General features: G+C 32.8%; 3 protein-coding genes across 5 annotated transcripts; 2 read left to right on the forward strand and 1 right to left on the reverse strand.

Moving 5' to 3' along the window:
• The first annotated feature begins 3,237 nt into the window (after positions 1-3,237).
• Positions 3,238-8,409, forward strand: LOC108464613 (uncharacterized). Its single transcript, XM_017764977.2, has 7 exons — positions 3,238-5,269; positions 6,222-6,312; positions 6,722-6,879; positions 6,964-7,015; positions 7,123-7,205; positions 7,309-7,402; positions 7,484-8,409. The coding sequence occupies exons 1-7, from the start codon at positions 3,587-3,589 to the stop codon at positions 8,050-8,052; spliced, it is 2,730 nt and encodes a 909-aa protein (XP_017620466.1). The 5' UTR covers positions 3,238-3,586; the 3' UTR covers positions 8,053-8,409.
• A 1,069-nt stretch (positions 8,410-9,478) lies between these two features.
• Positions 9,479-11,463, forward strand: LOC108461585 (protochlorophyllide reductase, chloroplastic-like). The gene is made up of 5 exons (XM_017761472.2): positions 9,479-9,724; positions 9,803-9,901; positions 10,079-10,610; positions 10,693-11,051; positions 11,120-11,463. The coding sequence occupies exons 1-5, from the start codon at positions 9,671-9,673 to the stop codon at positions 11,273-11,275; spliced, it is 1,200 nt and encodes a 399-aa protein (XP_017616961.1). The 5' UTR covers positions 9,479-9,670; the 3' UTR covers positions 11,276-11,463.
• A 1,482-nt stretch (positions 11,464-12,945) lies between these two features.
• On the reverse strand, positions 12,946-20,451 carry LOC108464403 (plant intracellular Ras-group-related LRR protein 6). Of its 3 annotated transcripts, none has more exons than XM_017764693.2 (21): positions 20,233-20,451; positions 20,083-20,146; positions 19,788-19,870; positions 19,611-19,697; positions 19,214-19,289; positions 18,545-18,619; positions 18,298-18,367; positions 18,132-18,209; positions 17,993-18,053; positions 17,813-17,891; positions 16,992-17,082; positions 16,692-16,752; positions 16,524-16,591; positions 16,281-16,351; positions 15,722-15,859; positions 15,324-15,428; positions 14,732-14,856; positions 14,510-14,606; positions 13,986-14,060; positions 13,775-13,830; positions 12,946-13,604 (listed from the first exon to the last, which is right to left on the reverse strand). In XM_017764693.2, the coding sequence occupies exons 1-21, from the start codon at positions 20,295-20,297 to the stop codon at positions 13,529-13,531; spliced, it is 1,701 nt and encodes a 566-aa protein (XP_017620182.1). In that variant the 5' UTR covers positions 20,298-20,451; the 3' UTR covers positions 12,946-13,528. The 3 variants fall into 3 exon arrangements, with proteins under 3 accessions (XP_017620182.1, XP_017620181.1, XP_052880210.1); XM_017764692.2 differs by having other exon boundaries at positions 19,788-19,924; XM_053024250.1 differs by lacking the exons at positions 20,083-20,146; positions 20,233-20,451 and having other exon boundaries at positions 19,611-19,653; positions 19,788-19,922.
• Between the last annotated feature and the right edge of the window lie 878 nt (positions 20,452-21,329).

Consider the following 21,329-nt stretch of genomic DNA (forward strand, 5'->3'; position numbering starts at 1 on the left):
ATTTATCTCAATTCAAATTAAATGTTTAGAACTTATTTAATAGAAATTAAAGGTTAAAATTTTGTTTGAATTTTAAAATATATATATATATATAGAAGGATGAAATTCATAGAGTATTTTTATTCTTTTATTTTAAATAATCAAAGTTAGAATTTGTAGAGTATTGATAACCTTGTATTATCATTTTGTTAATGAATTATCTTTGATTTTTAATTTCCAAGTGGTTGAATTAATTAGGTTTCAAAAGTCAATTCCATTCTTCATGAAATTAAAAGAAGAAAACAATTGGAATGCATGATTTGCGGATTCAAGTTGAAATTTTAATATGTGTTTTGACTATTTATATTTTTTGGGGGGCTGCTTGATGAAATTACGAATTAAAATATGAACTTAAATTGATTATTGCCATTAAAAGCTAAAAGTTCAAGAAATGTGAAGTTATATACAAATCAATTTATTATAATTTTAGTTCTAATGTTTTATTGATTGTTTTTAAAACACGAGGTTTAATAAATTTGAAGTTTGAATTAATAGGATGAATGTCTATATAATTTTTTACCTTTTATATTAGTTATATGATTTATATTTTGGAGTTTGTGACCGTTTTTTTAATAATATCGTATCTAAAATTTAAATTTTATTCTTCTATTAGAATATAATATTCCTTACTACTACACTTAATATTTGTTGATCGTGCATATCTAAAATAAAATATAATGAATTATATATATCTCTTGAAAATAATGTTTAAAAGAAAAAAGTTATCACGACAAGCATAGATAATGACATTTCATACTTCTTTAGTGTTTGTATCCCATCAATCTATCATAAACTTCCACCTAATTTCTTCATCTTAGCCTACCATAAAAGAGAAGAAATTTTTTAAAAAATATTAGATATAATATGATTAGACTATAGAATAATTAAAATATGTCATTGTATATGATAAAAATATATACATATCTTGAAATATTTTAAATAGAATTTTAATACTATAAAGATGATATGGTAGCAGAATTAAAAGAGATGGCGAGGTAAAGTAAAAAAAATGGTCCCAAAAGAGGGTACAAGAATTATAAGTCGTAGGATGTCACATTCACTGAACAGTAGTGGGCTGGAAAACATGTGTGAGGATTAAAGACGAACAGTTGGCAGGCATATTAGATTTAGGTGTTCTCTTTCTGCCAAAAACCGCATTATAATATTGGGCTTTCAATGCCTCAACTCTAAGCCCATCCCTTCTCTTTCCAACCATGTCCATGCCCTTAATATACAACCATTTATTTACTTTCTTAAATTTATTTATGAAAGACAAGGTCCAAGAGCCATAAAATCAACTTAAAAACAAAGTCTAAAACCTAAAACCCAAAATTAATATGACAAAGTTAAAACTTAATTATCATGAACAAATTTGACTGAATTATAGTAAACTCAACTTTCCACCTTAACATACTACAATTTAAGTTAATTTCATCATACATCCCAAAATATTTCTCGAATTCTAAATTGATTTATAAACTTTAATTGAGTCCTCAAAAATTAATATTGTATTAGTTAGTCTTTTCATTAACCCAATTCTCTATTTAGACATTAAATATATCAATTCAAATCTAACATGAAATATTTACTTTAAAACACATTTATTAATTTCTAAACATTTTGTGTACATCACGTACATAACTTGAATTAGAACCTCATTAAATTTTAGGAACATAGTTAAAGGATGATTGAAGCTATTAACCCACAAAAAATAATAATATAATTAGGTAATTAGTAAATGGAGTAGGTTGTTTAAAATTTTAATTCCAACTAAATTAAATTCTAAAATATCACATCTTAAATTTAATTCAAATTAAAATCGAATATTTCAAAACCCCAACAAATAACTTTTTATTTTTCACTTTTGTATTCACCAAATCAGCACGCTATTAATTACTCTTATTTTTCTCTATAATGAATTTTTTTCCTTATTATATTCTATTATTTCATTTTAAATTGTGTTCAAAATAGGATGCTTTGGTTTGTTTGCTTTTCAATAAAACTTGCTTTTGATAGAAACATTAATTCAATATTTATTTACATTATTTTATTTATTTTGAAAGAAAAATTATTATTTTTAATTAAATAAATGAAAACGGAGGTAAGAGATATTTATTTATTTTTATACTTTTCATATTTATTTTATTATTTATATTTAGGGTTTGTGATTTTTTATAATACCGTTTTTATAGTTTAAATTCCGTTTTTCTTCTCACATTTATTGATGAATTAGAGATATTTATTATTTTGTAATTGAATGAGTTACAATTTGAATTTAGTTTCATAATGAACGAAGACATAAAAATAAATAAATGATCAAAAATAACTTTTGGAGTTTTAAAATAAGTTTTTTATATAAAAAGATAAATTTTAAAATTATAGATGAATTTTGATTTAATGTGCAATTATATAAACTTTAATATGATGGAATTATAACTCTAAATATGGTTCAAATATATACTTGAAACTTTAATTTTAATTTAATCATACACATTGGAAGAAATAAATATATCAGTTTATTTTTATATTGAATAAATATAATTATATATATATGCAATATATAAACATAAAATGAGGCTATATCAATAATTGTGTTAATATTTACGAATTGAATTAAATCAAAATTTTATGTATAAAATTGTATAAAATTAAAGTTCATGTAAATAATTGTACATTAAACTATATATAATTTTGATATTTATCCTAAAAAAATCGAATTATCTTCTAAGATAATTATAATGAAAGGTTATTGATTTATTTAAATTTAATGACAGTTACTAAAATAATAAATTTGAAAATTAAATTAATAAAATGTAATTTAAATTTTCATTATTGATAAAAAATTCAAAATAGAATGCAGTGAATTTATCCAAATTCATTATATTCTACCACGACGATGGAAAAATATATTTTAGATAAAAGGTTTTAGGGAAAAAATTAAACTTAAAAAATATTTTTCAATATAACATCTATTGTTATAATAATAAAAATAATTTTATCTATATAATTTTTAAATTTCACTAATAAATGCTTTTAATCAAATTATAAATAATATTTTATTTTATATTCTATTTGCGTAAATTTATAAAAATATGGAATTAATCGAAAAAAGAAATTGCAAAATAGATTAGACGATTAAATTAAAATAAAAAATGGTAATTATTGGCTAATGAAGAATAATTTAATCGGAAAGCAATGGCGGTGGGGGGGGGGGGGGGGGGTTAGATCCTCCGGTCCACCTTTCACCTTTCAGCTTTCAATTACCCAAACCCCAAAAACCAAAAAACCAACAAAAACTCAAGTCAGTCTCCCCTTCATTTCTATTCTCCCACACAAACCCAACCTTTGCTTTGCTTCCCTCTTTTCCCCCAAACCTATCTCTCCTTTTTCCCTCCTTCCTTTGCCTTTGGATCTGATTTTCTCTCTCTTTTTCTTTCCCTCCAAAAACTGTTTTCCCTTGCATTCCTTTGATCCAACCTAAACCCAGAGTTGTTTTTTCTAATGATTGTATGTTTGAAATTGAAATGGGAATGCTCATAAAGAAAGCATGAGCAAGAACCCAATTCGTAGCAACTGCAGCAAGTTAAACGACCACGATTGGACTCAAGTAGTTGAAGTAAACCAAGAAGCAGAAGAAGAGTACTTCTACGATTCCCTTGACCGCATTGCTTCTTCTAATTCTTGTTCTTGTTCCAACTCTGCTTCTCCTTCTTCTGACTCGGATTCTGACCCAATTGCCCCTTCTAATAATGCCCACCACCCATTTCCCGTCCCTAAATTCCCCAAGGTTGTTTCCCAGTTCGACATCTGGATCTCTGAACCCTCCTCCGTTTCGGAAAGACGAACCCGTCTGCTCCGCGACATGGGGCTGAGCCGCCACCCGGGTCTTTCCCGGATAAGACCCGGGTCAGAAACGGAGGTCGGCGACGGACGGGAAATGGGTAGTGGTGGTGGTGGAGGTGAGTTGGGAAGAAGATCAGTTTCATCGAATAGGTTGGTAAAAGAAGAGTTGGAAGATCAAGATCGTGGAAGAGAAAAGGAATCCAGTTCTTCTGGAATTGTACGATCGAAATCGGATGGTGATTGTAGTGCTGCTGCTGTTCCTTCTTCGCCTTTGTCTCTTCGTTCCAATTCATCTTCTTCCATTCTTTCTGTGGGTTTATGTACTGTAAATAATAATAATAACATCAGTGAATGTGATCAAAGTAATGCGGCGGCTGCTAACTTAAGACGCTGCGGAAGTAATGGATCTAAGCCACCCAAGGAGCGTATTAGCAAGAGTTTGAATGGGGAACTTAGCTTTAAATCATTTGGTGATGGGGAGGCTGTTGTGGTGGACGATGAGATGGATTGCAGTGAACAAGTGTGTACCATTAAGAACCTTGATAATGGGGAAGAGTTTGTGGTGAATGAGATTAGAGAAGATGGGATGTGGAACAAGTTGAAGGAAGTTGGGACAGGGAGACAGTTGACAATGGAGGAGTTCGAGGTTTGCGTTGGCCATTCTCCGATCGTTCAAGAGTTAATGAGAAGACAGAATGTAGAAGAGGGTAATAAAGATAATGCTGATTTGATTGTCAGTGGTGGGGGTGTTGGTGTTTCAAAGTCGAAGAAGAAAGGGAGTTGGTTCAAGAGTATAAAGAGCGTTGCAAATAGCGTGAAGGGTAATAAGGAAAGGCGAAGCAGTGACGAGAGGGATACATCATCGGAGAAGGGTGGGAGGAGATCGAGTTCCGCCACTGATGATAGCCAGGATGTTTCGTTTCATGGGCCGGAGAGAGTGAGGGTAAAACAGTATGGGAAATCATGTAAAGAGCTCACTGCTCTTTACAAGAGTCAAGAGATACAAGCGCATACAGGGTCTATTTGGAGTATAAAATTCAGTTTAGATGGCAAATACCTTGCTAGTGCAGGTGAGGATTGTGTAATTCATATATGGAAGGTAGTTGAATCGGATAGGAAAGGGGAGTTGTTAATGGAAAAGCCTGAAGACGGGAATTTCAACCTTTTGCTTGTGGCTAATGGATCTCCCGAACCGATTCTATCATCGCCGAGTACTGATTACCCTCCTGATAAGAGGAGAAGAGGAAGGTCATCAATAAGCCGGAAATCGTTGAGCCTAGACAACATTGTGGTGCCAGAGACTGTTTTTGCACTTTCAGATAAACCTGTTTGTTCTTTTCAAGGACATTTGGATGATGTTCTCGACCTCTCATGGTCCAAGTCTCAGGTTAGTAGAAACATATGCATGAATGTAGTGTGATTGGTTTGCTTTTCAGGTTTTCAATAAGTAATGTTAATGGGAAGAAGTTTATTTAGTGTTTCTTTGTTTAGACTTTAGAAGTCTTCTAATAATTTCCCCATGGTGGTTGTAGTTGTCTATTCAGTCTGATGTACCGAGCATTTATCGTATATTCTGTGCTGCTAAATAATCTGCATGCATTATTATGTCACAGGACAGAAATGAAGTAGAGCAACTTTTTTGCAAAGTGTTAGACTATCAAGTAAAACATACTTAATTTTAGCAAGCTATATTTTGGCACAGGAAGTAAATGATCTAACAAGTTCAATATGTGTTTTGCCACAGACAACATGAATAGTAATGAAAACTTTACTTTCACATGGTTAGCTTAGATCGGCTATCTATTTGGTCAGATAGTGACTTATCTTGCAAGAGGCTTGATCTTTTTAGTGGAGATTGTTTTAACCCGTGTCTTGGTCTTGGTTATTGTCTTCGATGTTTCTGTGATGCCTTTTTTCCTTGTCATCGCTTCTGGTTAAGGTTCCTGGTGATACTGTATACCTTGTGGAAGTTCTGAGATAATTTTAGGACCACTTTTGAGTCTGCATGTCGTTAATAATTAATAGAGAGTTAAATGATTAGAAATGGTTTTGGTTTTACGACCACAAGTTTTTATAAACCAGTCCTGAATGTTAATGGGATGTAACTGTAATTGAATGCCTGAAAGCCCTTCAAATCTTTAACAATTCAGGAGTCATGTAAACAATTGGTCATGCCTCTATGTATTCCTTTATGTTTGTAGCAAGCTTTTCAAGAGGTCGTTGTTTGACCTTTTCAATGAATTCTTTTCTCTGGATCACTGCATAGCCTCTTTTAGAATCATGAACCAATTAATTGCTGCAGGATATTCTGGTAAGATTTTTCTATTTTCTCTTTTCAGCAATTGCTCTCATCTTCAATGGACAAAACAGTTAGGCTTTGGGACTTGACTAGCAAGACCTGTTTGAGCATATTTTCACACAGTGATTATGGTAAGTAAATTGTGAGTTTCATGTCCTTTTTTGCTTAGGAGTTTAACTTCATACTGGCCCTGTTTAAGAACATCACTAAATTGTAGTTTGTTTTAAAAATAAATAGTTACAATACTTATAAGTGAATAATTTGAGATTTATTTATGTTCTCCATAGTTTTAATACCAAGCTTTGTACCAAGTTAGAAAAACGTAAAAGATTCTTGAGTAGCTAAAACTTGAATGTAATTTTGTGGCTTAGAATGTGCATATAGTTCACTGAAGTTAGGTTTGCTTGGTGTACATTTGATGGAAATGGTAATTCAAAGATCCAGCATAGAAGAAAAGTATTGTTAATTTTTTCTCATCACTTGAAATTGGCTTATATATTACTAATCACGCTTTATTCTTGTGGATCTGCCTTGACACAGTAACTTGCATCCAGTTTAATCCAGTTGATGATAAATACTTCATTAGTGGATCCTTAGATGCTAAAGTTCGCATATGGAGCATTCCTGACCGTAAAGTTGTTGATTGGAATGATCTGCATGAAATGGTCACTGCTGCTTGTTATACGCCTGATGGCCAGGTTGGGAATGGTCAATTACAACTTCATTCTACATGATTTATGAGTAAGTCTTTATAGCTTATGAAGGTTTTAAATGTTTTGAAGGGTGCACTGGTTGGCTCATACAAAGGAAGCTGCCATTTATACAATACTTCTGGTACACGTTTATGAATTCCCTCTCTGGTCTGCATAGTCGTTCTTTAGTTTATAGTTGACTTGTGATAGAAGTTTCTTAAACGCTTGCATTTATGCATATGTTTTCAGAGAACGAGTTACAACCGAAAAGTCAAATCAATTTGCAGAATAAAAGGAAGAAGTCTCATCAAAAGAAAATTACAGGTTTCCAGGTAATCCTGTGCCCTTGCTGCTTGAAATTCTGTCTGTTTGCCATATTTCTTGCCACCATGTTTTCACTTTATACTTCCCCCTATTGGTTACTTTCTCAAACAGTTTGCACCCGGAAGTTCATCGGAAGTACTTGTCACCTCTGCAGATTCACGAATTCGTGTTGTTGATAGTTCTGATCTAATTCACAAGTTTAAAGGTAATTCTTATATGGTATAAATATCTGCATGTGACTCTGGAATTACGCTTGATTCCACTGAAGTTGTTGACTATTGGACAGGATTTCGGAACACAAACAGTCAAATCTCAGCTTCTGTTACGGCAAATGGAAAATATGTTGTCTGTGCTAGTGAGGACTCTTATGTTTATGTGTGGAAACACGAAGCTGGATCGAGGCCTAGCAGAAATAAAGGAGTCACCGTGACACAATCTTATGAACATTTTCACTGTAAAGATGTATCAGTTGCCATCCCCTGGCCAGGCACATGGGGACTAAGAGATATACAATTGGATGACAATATCGATGAAGTTTCAACTGCCAATCATCCTCCCGCACCTGTTGAAGAGTATAGCGGAAATGAGGGTTTATTATCGGCATCTGGGTACACCAACAGCCCTCTTCACGGAACCATTTCTAGCGCAACCAATAGCTACTTCTTTGACAGAATTTCAGCTACATGGCCAGAGGAAAAACTTGTTCAGGTAACACGGACCTGGAGCAGCCCCAAGACAAGTGTGGACTTGTCTGGGGTTAACCAAGACACAGCCTGCGGTATGGTGATTGTAACTGCCGGCCTGCGTGGTGAGATTAGAACTTTCCAAAATTTTGGATTGCCATTTCGAATTTAATTGGGTAGGGAGGGAACACCTCAAGGGTGAAGGGAAATGAGTTGATAATATGTCAATGCAATCCATTTCTCCCCACCTTTGTGTACAGTGAGATATTGGTTGAGATTTGTAATATTTAGCCAGTTTCATTTCTTTGTTTGTGCCTACGCTCCTGAATGTAGGGGAATTGGAAAGCCACTGCATTTGAGCATCGAGGAAAATATAGATTTGTTCGAAAAAAAAAAAGAAAAGAAAAAGAGAACTACACCCTGAATTTAGATTTCCGGTGTCGGAAATTGTAGAGTTTTAAGATTAGAGGTGGAAAGCCTATTGAATTGAAAATGAAATTCTTTTACTACATATTCTTCATTAGTCAAATCCAATGTTCTTGAACAACACTTTGGTGGTTTAGAGAGCTTTAAGCTCTTCTTCTTATTTTCGTATTTGCTAAGACTAATGAAACAAGAATTGGTCGACATTTAGGCTGCGGTTGTTGAGTTAAAACCCTTTTTTTTTCTCTTTGGGTGTTAGAATGACTTTGCGCTTTTTTTTTTTTGACAATTATTTTTTACAATCATTTTCTGGAAGTTGGTTTTAGTGAAATAAATATAATATAAGTGTATTTCTTTAAAATATTGTAGTAGTATTTTTTAACAATCGTAATTTATTTTATAATAAAATAATTTTGAAATAATATAAAAATTAATTTAAATATATAAGTGAATGGTATCACATTAGAGTTGAAAGAGAAATGAAACTAAGCATAATTTATATTTCCATATTTGTATAATTAGAATACTTATATTTTATACTATCAACTATTAATTATTAAATATTTATAAATTATAATATATGGTTATTGTTAAAATATTCATAAAAATAAAAATTTCAGTGTTACAATAATTTATTTAATAATAATAAATTATCAATAATAAAAATTATCTTATATTATTTAATATAAATAATTAAATAGGTATGTTGAGTATTATAAATTTAATAATAATATTAAAATTTTAGTATTTTAAAAATAAAAAATGATTATTAATATAATAATATTATATATGATTAAATGTAAGTTTTATATAAAGAAAAGGAAATTACTGTGTAAGAATAATTTATTCTTGAATTTATAAAAAGAAATAATTATATTGGAAACAAATATACCCATGGAATTTGGTTCAGGAATGCGTTAGTTTGGTTGATAAGACAAGAACCAAGGCTTGAGCAAAATTCCAATTCAAATCAAACCTAATCATTTATGTAATATGAATTAATAATTTGTCAAAAAAATAATAGGAATAAATTAAAAAAGAAATTCCACATCACCACTGTACCCCCACTCGAGAGACCACTCCCTGTCTCTTTCAATCCTCACCCATAGGGGGACAGGACCAAAATATCCCCCATACTAGGGAAAACCAAATGTAGGAAATCCAAAACTCAAAGTCTCATTGGCGAATTGGTATGGCAGATACATTGCCTTCTAATTTATCTTATCCTTCCATTGACTTCTCTTTTTATTTTTTAAAGGGTCCTTTCCCTCCCACCTTATATATGCAACACTAGAAAGCTGTTTTTCTAAGCCCACCATAGACACAGCTCATTTAAGTGTCTTAAATAACCCATTTCAAAGTTGGTAATGGCTTTGCAGACTGCTGCTTTGGTTCCAGCTACTTTCATCCTACCCAAAGAGGTTTTCCTTTTAGCTTTTTACTGATGAAATGGTTCTGCGTTTCTTTTTTCTGTTTTTAATGGTGGTTTTTTTTTGCAGGGAAAATCAAGTCCATCTTTCAAGGATTCAACTTTCTTTGGGGTCTCACTTTCTGACCATGCCAAAGCTGATTTCAGTTCTTCTGCATTAAGATGCAAGGTTTCATTTATATCTAGTTATTTTTCATGTTGCTCAATCGTATAAGAACAAAATATTGAAGTTATATGTTTCAGTCATATTAAAAGGAAATTATGATTTAACAAGGTTTGTATTTGCTCTTCTTGTTGTTTAACTAGGACAAACATTGTTGTTTCTACTTTTTTTTTTCCATTGTAGAGGGAATTCAACCCAAGAAATGGAGCTGTGAGAGCCGAAACTACAGCTACTGCAACTCCAGCAATCAGCAGATCTGCGGTGGATGGCAAGAAAACTCTAAGAAAGGGTAGTGTTATCATCACCGGTGCCTCCTCCGGATTGGGTTTAGCCACTGCTAAGGCCTTGGCTGAAACTGGGAAATGGCATATTATCATGGCTTGCAGGGACTTTCTCAAGGCTGAAAGAGCTGCAAAGTCTGCTGGCATGTCTAAACAAAACTACACCATCTTGAACTTAGATCTCGCCTCATTGGACAGCGTCCGCCAATTCGTCGACGGTTACAAGCGATCGGGGAGGCCTCTTGATGTGCTTGTTTGCAATGCTGCTGTTTACCAGCCAACTGCCAAGGAACCCTCTTTCACGGCTGAAGGATTTGAGCTTAGTGTGGGAACTAACCATCTTGGTCACTTTCTTCTTTCCCGGTTGTTGCTTGATGACCTGAAGCAATCTGATTATCCTTCAAAGCGTCTCATTATCGTTGGTTCGATTACAGGTACATCACTACCAATGCATTTAAAATGATCATATTATAGAAGATTGTGATATTGATGTACTAACTTGGGACTTGTATCAAGGAAACACGAATACCTTGGCCGGAAACGTACCTCCCAAGGCCAACCTTGGGGATCTAAGGGGACTTGCAGGGGGACTAAATGGGCTTAATAGCTCAACCATGATTGATGGTGGGGAATTTGATGGTGCCAAGGCATACAAGGATAGCAAAGTCTGCAATATGCTCACGATGCAAGAGTTCCACAGGCGGTTCCATGAGGAAAGCGGCATCACATTCGCTTCCCTTTACCCGGGTTGCATAGCTACGACAGACTTGTTCCGGGAGCACATTCCGTTGTTCCGACTCCTCTTCCCTCCATTCCAGAAGTACATCACCAAGGGCTTTGTCTCCGAACACGAAGCTGGGAAAAGACTAGCTCAGGTATAAAACTTGTGTATTGAGTTCTGTTTTATGTCTTTTCCATTAACACTATCATTGCTTCTACGAAGGTTGTAAGCGATCCGAGTTTGACAAAATCGGGTGTATACTGGAGCTGGAACCAGAATTCGGCTTCATTCGAGAACCAGTTGTCTCCTGAAGCCAGTGATGAGGAGAAAGCACGCAAAATATGGGAGCTCAGTGAGAAACTTGTGGGGTTGGCCTAAAAATTTGGAGGCATGAGATGAGATGGTTGCCACTTGAATCTTTACTTATATAGCCCAGGGTCTGAACTAATTGATTGAGTGTAGAGCTTGGATTTGGATAGTGTGCTTGCTGTTATTAAAATTTCTTCTTTTGTAGAATGTAAGTGAATATGGAATTTGTGCAATGCAAAAGTAATAAGTTGCCAAAATTTTAAGCCATTTTTGATGTTTTCATCATTCAAGTTGAAAATGATACGCTTTGCATGAATTTAAATTGTTGTCAAATTCTGCTATTAAGTTGTAGATTTTGTCTGATTTTGTTATATTTTTATTTCTTATACTTTTCAAATTTTAAAATTTCAATTGTGACCGTGACTGAACTGTTCAATTTATTGAGTTAAATTTTAATATTTTCAAAATTTTTGCAACAAATATATTATCATGTGTAAAATCATATCATCTTTGCTATTTTGATATAATATTCACAAAAGGTTTGGTATTTTAGTCCATGAATTTAACTACTATCATTTGAATTAAGATTGAAATTTCAAAATTTGAAAACTATAAAGACTAAAAATGATCAAATTGAAAAAAGACTAACAGGGATAGCCAAAAATTTTATTTGGGGGTAAAGATAAATTTCTAAACATTTGAGGGGTCGAAGCTAAACATTTTATTTTGAAAAGGACTTAGATTATATAATTAATTTCTAGGAGGGATCAAAAATTTCAATTATTTGAATGATTAAAGGACTTAAAATGAATAATTAAGACTGAGAGGGGCTACTAATGATATTTTTCCATTTGACCAAGGCCCTTGCCGGCCTCTATTAGCTTCGTCTTACAGGTTAGTTCCACAACTTCCATATAGTACAATACTAATAGTAAAATTATTGAAATTTCAAAACTATAAAAATAAAGACAAATGAATCAAATTAAATTACAAGAATTAAATCTACCATTTAGGCCTAATATAGAAACTATTTAAATCATGAACGTAATTAATACGATTATTATGATCAATATTAATAAAAACCATAAAATAACAATCTTAAATTTGTTTTTCATTTGTTAATTTATATCATTTGTGCTAGTTGTGATACGTTTGGTTACTAGTATAATAATATGAGCAAAAATAACATATTTAGCACATGTTCTAAAATAGTTAGACATAAAATAAAAAATAGTTTGTGCAAATTTAAACATGCAATTAAAAACTCAAAGTAAAAAAAGGACATCTTCAAAATAAACGAAAAAGTTCTCTTTGATACAAACAAATGAAATAAATGATTAAAAATTACATTAATTTTATAACTAACCAAAAACTAAAATATCTAGAAAATACAATAATCCAATCAAATGTAAAATTAGTACTTTACATGTCTTACATTGTTACTTACATTTATATCTCAATACTAGTAGAATATAACTTCTTTTGGTAATGGTGTGAAAACCGAAACTAGAAACCCGAACCGGGATATTCATAGAGTGGAATATACTATTAGCGGGATATCCTTGGAATAATACTGACCCGAAATATCCCTACAATAGGATACCCCTGGTAGGAATAAGTATGAGAAGTTGCCTGGTCCGGACAAGAAAAAAATCTGAACCGGCCACTAAAACCCATAAACCAAAAGCCAAAATTTCGGAACCGGAATAAGAAAAGGCAGGATATCCTGGGAATATTCCTTATATCCAATAACCAATAGTGTTAGCATTCTCTTGTTTGAAAAGTAATAATAGGGAAAAAATATTCATATATTATACCATCTGAATTCAAATATCGAGTTACAGAAAGATTGCTTCGGCAGCAAGAATGCTTTCCAAAGAAATCATCACACTTTGCTAGAGAAACAGCAGTAAAAATGGTAGCAAAAACGGAAATACGCCAAACATACGAACACCAAGAAAGGTGGGGTTACTGCAAGCCAAGCAAATGAGAAGAGTCTCGTGTATAATGTATGTTTCAAACACTCTCCAAGCCAATAAAAGGGGATAGGGTTAAAACATACAAAGCATGAGGCTCCAGTACGTTCGTGTTTTAAGGGTTGAGGCTCTCACTGCGACCAATGTGTACTGCATTTTACTGTAATAGTATCCATAACATCCACAGCCATGATGAATCAAATACAACAGAAAAGGAGCTTACGACCGCTAACTTTGTACTTATATTACATTCTCCCCGTCTCAGCTTAAATCAAGAAACTCAACAGCTTCATCACTTGAGATCAAGCTTTCAAACAAACATTAACGACAGAGTTGCATGCTATCCTTATTGCTCCGGAAGTTTGTCTTTCAAATATTTCAGAACAGCTTTGGTTCCCCTGTCTAAAATTGGCCTCCTTATGCTGAGAAAAAGAAGAAAAGGAACAGATAATGGCTAGAACCAAAACAGAAAACATGTTTTATCAGGAAAAAAAATGACCCTGAACTAAGTTCGGGTTTATAAAACTTTAATACTTTTTTCATTCACAGATTTTTAAGTTTTGGAATGAACCATAGCTCAAATGCAGTATACCTTCTCAATGGATTACCATCAAGTCTCAAAACCTGGAGACTTGGTTCAAGCAGACCCTGCCCAAAAAAACAATTATTAAAAACGACGTAATTATATAATCTGAATAAGGGCTGCAATAAAAGAAAGCCAAAAAAACCAAAATAAATAAATAAATAAATAAATAATAATAAAAAAGAAAAAGAAAAGGTAAAGGGATTAGTCTAATACGGACCAGTTCTGGAGGAAGTGTGGAAATGTTATTGTCAGACAAGTCTAGCTCAGTGAGAGAAGTAAGGTTCTTAAATCCCTGCACAAGAAGCAACAAAAAGGGATAAAGACTAAAGGATAGTCAAGCTGTCAAAGAACCGAGGGAAAAGAATATATGATGCAGGCAAATAATAAGAACCAAGAACACAAACATATGGTACGTGTCTTAGTTCAACACCTCCCATGTTAGGTCAATCCGATATTGAAACACAGGTCGATATTTAAAAACCGTGATTATATGAGAACCGTAGCAAAAACCTTAGGATTTATACAACAAGCCACTACACACTAGGGATGAAGGTAAAGTAAATCAAGTTTCCGAAAAATTTCAACTTCACATTACTATAAGAACATTCGCATGTGATCAATGGAGAAAACAAGTGGCTATAACAACTATATAGTGGATGTTCATAAATTGTTACTAAGTCGGTTTACACCAAATATTAATGACTTGCAATAGATGACAGCTATAGTAACAGAACATTTTACCTCCGGGATTGATTGAAGGGAATTTTGACTCAAGCCTAGGATTTGCAGCTGGCATAAGCTCATTATTTCTGATGGGACTTCTCGTAGCTGCATTCGTCTGTCAAGTCAACACAGAAGTAAGATAAACAGAAAATGTTGCATAAAAGAACATAAACACAGATAATTGTGCATATGTTTGTACTTTTGCATGCAGACATATCTCATTAGTTTCAGCGAACTAACCTCAAATAAAGCTCCTTCAAGTGTGGTAAGTTGGAAAATGCTGGATTCTCAGGTAATGAAGTGGCATTACCACTTATATCTAGTATTTGGATCATAGAGATTGCTTGGAATCCATCAGATGGAATCTATGACCAAGTAGATAAGAAATAGTTCAGCTTAAACAGGTTAAAAGAGAAACATGCATGTGTTATGATAAAGAAACAACTGTTGACATCAGCATAGTATGTCCTATTGCAGTGAAAATATATCATATAACAAATCTAGCCTAGCATAAAGGAATTGAAATATGCAACCTATTGCTGTTGTTTAAATATCTTGCTGCATGATCAATCTCAGATTAAGTGCTTATTTAGACGTTCTTGGAGAGAAATTCCCATGACTACCAATCCAATCATCTGTTGCATGAGCCACCTTTACATTGACGAGACATTTCTGACAAAAAATAGTATCCAGCACGAACAAGGCATATTTTATTTGCTATATATCTAGGAGGCAATCATGATTTCAACTATTCCGTGTGGGTACAAGCATGCATTGCACTTCCAACAGTTAAGAACTATAATGAAGGTGGAAAAAAATATATCCTGGTCACCTGTCTTAGTGGATTACTATCCAACTTCAAACAAGAAAGATTGGGAAGTGACTTCAAAATTGCAACCGGCCAGTCCTTAATATTGTTACTAGATAAAACCAAAGTCTGCACATTTAAACACCAGTTAATAACAATTTAAGTAAGTAGGACCAATCTGCTTCACACCCAAGCCAATCTGTCATCGGTTTAAAACTCCAGCAAAAGATCATCCATAATACATCAACAATGAGCTATAATCGTCATGCCTATAGAATTGATCTCTAAGCAAACCAACGGAAAATTCAAGCAACAATATATGTCTTTTATCTCAATTCGGAAACATTGATACACATATCATTTTACTTTATCATGATCAATGTCTATACTTCTAGAAGAAAATATAACTAAAGAGCAAATACCTGAAGGGATGAACATGAGGAGAGTTCAACTGGCAGTTCTTGGATAGAATTTTTGGAAAGATTGAGTTTTATGATTTCACCTGATTCCCATGCCTCAGATGGGACAACGCTTAAGCCCATGCCTTCCAGCGAAAGTTCCTGAAAGTAGATGAACAAGAAATGTTAGTTGCTAAATCGCATACCAAGAACTTCAAGAGTGAATCAGGATATTATTGTTGAAAATAACTCGGACAATACATGAAACTTATATAAGGTTAGAGCTTATATGAATTTGATATTTCAAAAAACAAACTTCGATTAAGCAGTAATTCAAATTCACAATTTATATGATGGTCTATTTTTCTGGATTCATACATCTTGTAATGCAAACCATGTTACAATGAAAAAGTATGAGCCAATGTCCTCAAAAGAGGGGCAGAAGTAACAATTAGTCAAACTAACCTATTAGATTCACCATCCAGAATAATAGGATCAAACACAAAATACACAATATACTCCAATAGAAGATCAGACTGAAATCTCGAAATGAATCTTTAAGTTGATATAGTAAAGGAGATACCTTTGAAGTGAGGGACAATCGAGCTGCCATGGTGACTACTTCCTCTTTGGCAGGGGTTTGAGCTCCTGAATCTGCAAGAAAAGCTTCATTATGATTCCTAGGAATAAGAAATGGTACAGAACCAAAAATCATTGGAATTTGAAATTTGGTCAAAAGCCTCCACCGGAAGCAAGGAGGAAGTAAGTGAGATACCAGATAACAGCTATAGACTACAATGTAGAATGCATGTTGAAATGAATGTACCTTCAGCCTCGGAAAGTCGGCTTCTAAGATATCTCAATAAAGCTGGTGTAGGTCCTGAAACCAGTGAACTGCAGGGGCAAAATATATATATATATATATCAGCTGATAAAACATGACTAAGAAGAGCACTGAACTTTATGAACAAATAATTCCCTCAATGCCTCAGACCTCCTTAGAGTTCGCAAAGGGTTGCCACTGAGCAAAATTTTTCGTAATGTAGTCATCTTGCCTAGACAGAACAACATATTAGATCCGAGTAAAATATGTTCATCATGAATATCGAAGAGTCAAAACATGTTTATATTGTTTTTTCCACCGAATGTGAGCGGGAAATGAATATATATATATATATAGTCAGCCAAAACTGATGCTTTTGCTGCATCCTAAGAGCATCATGTGCTGCTACACATTCCAATTAAAGATGCATCAGAAGTGAATAACTAATGATCCAAAGTTTGCAAAGCTTACCAAGCTCAGCGGGCAATCCAGTCAACGAATTATTAGAAAGATCCAGAACTGATAGAGATAACTTGCATGTTCCAACCGGATATTCCTTCAACTGCATGCATTTGAAGTATTCAGTATGCAGTTCCATTTTAGTAAGATTCAGACTATTTCCAGGACCAAAGAAGATAAACACGAACATGGAAAAAAAACAAGATGAAGTAACTGTATAAATCAAATGACCACATGCACACATTACATTTTCTCAGAAAATATATTACACTAACAAATGTGTCACAAGACCCAAAAATACTCATGGCTCAAAGAAACTACTAGCCTTATTACAGTTACATCTGATGCAGACATCCTAAAAATGCATTCAACACAGCTAAGAAATCAGAATGAAGCATAAACCAGATACTGGCTTGATGGTTGGTCAACTAAAAAGCAGATGTAAAGTTGTTTAAAACAAAAGACAGCCATGACAGCCGTGTGATGCTAAATTGTTGGTATAATATTTAGTTTTGGCAAGGATTAATATTGTGGTGGACATCTAATCATGCACAACAGTAGGATGGAATTTAATTGAATTCATTTTGCAATATTTGAATGACATTTCATGTGTACTACTTGTAATAGATGGTGCGAACTAGAGTCAACTATGTAAAGCCATATACTGAGAATAAATCAAGTTTTGCTAAAAATAGACCATTTTCATGTACATTCAACTCATTACAGTTTTCCTATTAAACCATAACTGTCACAGAATCAGGTCACTAATCCAGCAGTATAACCTATGGTGAGCTCAAATACAATGAGTTGGCAAAAAAGATTGAAATAGGTACCTGGTTTGAGTGAAGATCCAATGTCCCTAAACGAGAAAGGGCACCTAATTCCTCGGTTAAAATTGACAGTGCATTATTCCTGAAAATTTGAGGTGGCAAATACCAGATGAATACGAAAAAGTACAAAACTTTCAGGTAACTAATTAAACATCTTTTGTAACCAGTGGACAAGAATATGACCCCATATAGAATTCTGCTAGAGAAGAGCAACCCGATATTGATGGTGGGATTGATGAAATTCCTGCATCATACAGTACCGGTATGACTTATCATGCAGTAGAAAAGGATGATTTCTAGCATAACTCTGTATTTCACTCACTGTTCTGGTGAAGATCAAGACGGATGAGACGCGTAAGGCATCCAATGTTCTCTGGTATACCACTTAGCAAGTTCTTTGCTGCAGGGATGTCAAAATTTCTTTTACAATTGGAGATTTAAACATAACTGATATAACCTAGAAAAGTCATATCACAATGAAATATTACATGCATTGAGTTCTGTAAGCATTGTACATGATGCAAACAAATTCTCAGATAAAGCTGTCAACTTGTTCCCCTGACACAATTAGAACATAATGCATAAATTAGGCTCTGAAATACATCATTAATGATGATTAATTACAACAGCAACCCCATAATCAAAAAAAGAAAAAAGAAAAAAGAATTACAACAGCAACTTCCAACAAGACTATCCAATGCAGTCACATTGTACAAAATAATTGTCTTTAAATACCTCCACATCTAGTTTTGTCAATTTCAAACAGTTTGTAAGATCTTCAGGCAAGCTTGTTATCAAATTATTCGATACCTGCCAGAACGAGAAAGAAAAAAAAAAGTCTTTTATGGATCATATATAATATTAAATAAAACAAGATGAAACTCGTAGTTTTATGACAAGAAGATTTTAGCACATCATAAACTGGATTTCTTAGTTATCAGGTTAGCCGACCTCCAGAACCTAATTGTCAAATGAAAACCAAATAAGCAAAGGTAAATATATTTACACTTTACAACATGAAAATGGTTGGAAAGGACAATTTAAAAGAGCAAGAAAACCTTCTTTGAAAATAACTCTAGCATCCATTCATAACAGAAGTTGGGGATATGGCTTTAATATACAAATGACGCGCACGTTTGAGATTGAAACTAACCAACAATGATAAATTTAACAAGAAGATATTATATCCAAGGAAATGCAGAGAGCATACACCAAAACTACTTGTGGCTTTGTAACAGAACTTAAACATTATTGTTGGGGGCAGTAACTGTGTTCAAAGATCAAGGTGTTTCTATAGGTGAAGCAAAAAGTGGCAGAAGTCAAATCCGGAAAGCATATTCTTGAAGGGCATTAACAAGATAAATAATAATAACGACGGTGATAGATAAAGAGAAAATACAAAACCTTTAGATCTGATAAATCTGAGCATTTTCCAAGTGAGGATGGAAGTTCCTTAATATGATTGCTTGAACAATCAAACCTGGAAGTCACAAAAGGGTAATCCAATAAGACGGTAAACTAAGGTTCTGATTCTTTTCTTCATTAAAAAAGAAACCACAAACTGATCCTCAAGCATAAGGAAACAGCATATAAAATGACCATAGAAATTAAGCAAGAGAATCATTCCATTTTCTATGTTGAAAATATGCATATGATCATCAAAATATAATGAATGAATAGCACAACTATACAAATGCAAAAATGCCATTAGCATCAAAAAATTAATAGCACCACAACGACAAAGAAAGTAAGCCAGCTTTTCTTTATTTGAAAGATGTGGGAGAGGTGCAGAGGAGCTTACTTGACCAAAGAAGTTGCCGAGCCAATCTCCTCTGGTATGGTCACTATAGAGTTAAAAGACACATCCAACAACTTCAGCATAGAAAGCCTATAAAGATAGTAGAAAGAATAAGATCATAAGATGAAAATTTTGAAGCATAACTAGAAAAATCCATAAAGAAAGTAACAAACAACTCACTGTCCGATTGCATCCGGAAGATCTGTAAGCTTATTGTGACTAACATTCAACACAGTCAATAAAGGTAAATTCCTCACTTCTTCCTTCAATGACTCGATATTGTTATGAGCCAAAATTAGCTTTTGTAGCTCCACAGCCTTATAGTAGTAGTAATAATAATAATAATAATAATAATAATAATAATAATAATAATAATAATAATAATAATAATAAAAGGAAATCAAATTAAACTTAAAAAAGGAAGTTTGAAATTAAATTAAATGGAAAATGTAACAATAAATTTAAATTAAATTACCTCCCACCATTTTTCACCCTCCCCAACAGCATCCAAGCTTCTGTAGATCTCTTCTGGAACATCTCTGTAAAAAAAAAAAGAGATAAAAGAAAGAATGAATTGAAATGTAGCAGTGAATTGGAAATGAAGAAAGGAAAGAAATAAAGGGACCTGAGAGATCGATTGGATAAGTTGAGAGAACCGGAAGCTCTTGCAGCTTTAAGTAATCGATCCATATTATTTGGGATGTTAAGACATGAATGAAATGGTTTGAGATCTGCTCTCTGTTCGCCTCTTTACTTTTGTCTTACGCTGTAATACTTGCGTAACCGACTGTATCTTACGTCTTCTTCCCATGACATGTCGGATTCTTTTCCTTTGGGAATATATATTTAGTAATGGCTTTTTTCTTAATATTACTATTAGGGTAAAAGTTAAAATAGTTACTTTTATTTATTTAAAATTATATTTTGATACAAGTAATTAAAACATAATAATTTGAAAATAAGTTACTAAAATATAATTTAAGATAAATAAAAATAATTATTTTATAGTTTTCTCTTACTAATATTATAATATTTAGATTTTTTATATTACATGTTTTATGTTCTGGTTCAAAACAATAATGTTTTCATATTTGTCTTTGAAGGTATTTATATAATGAAATAAATAATATTGTATATATATAAATATAAATAAAAATAACAAAATATGATTTCTTACTTTTAATAATAAATTGTTTCACTTTTATTTATATATATATATATATTAAACTTAAATATATATTCAACTTTTAAATCTAGCAGGTTTTCATGGTTTATACTTATAAGGATTTTCTTTTTTCCAAATTATTATTTGAATGTTTTTCCGATAATTATTTTAGTATTTATGTAAGTTAACATGTGGCACTATGAGATTATGCGATGTGCCAATGATGACTTTATAAGGATATATATCACCATTTAAAATATATAAAAATAACAAAATCAAAATAAGTATGAAAATCTAAAAATCTAAATGTAATTTTGTTTAACTTTGCCCTTCTAATTTTAGTAAAAAAGCTAAAGAATTAAATAAAAAATATATCTTTACCATCTTAATTTAAATAAAATTCAACTAAAGAATAAAAAAAATGTTGAAATCCTAGTTCTTCTGAATAGAGGGCTAAACAAAACATACAAATTGGAAATGATGCATATACTAGTTTTTAGTTTATCTTATTCTTTTAGGGTTTTTTTCATGAAATTTATTTCGCCACCATCTTTTAG

The sequence above is a fragment of the Gossypium arboreum genome, chromosome 13 (assembly GCF_025698485.1).
Source record: "Gossypium arboreum isolate Shixiya-1 chromosome 13, ASM2569848v2, whole genome shotgun sequence".
Lineage (NCBI taxonomy): Eukaryota > Viridiplantae > Streptophyta > Magnoliopsida > Malvales > Malvaceae > Gossypium > Gossypium arboreum.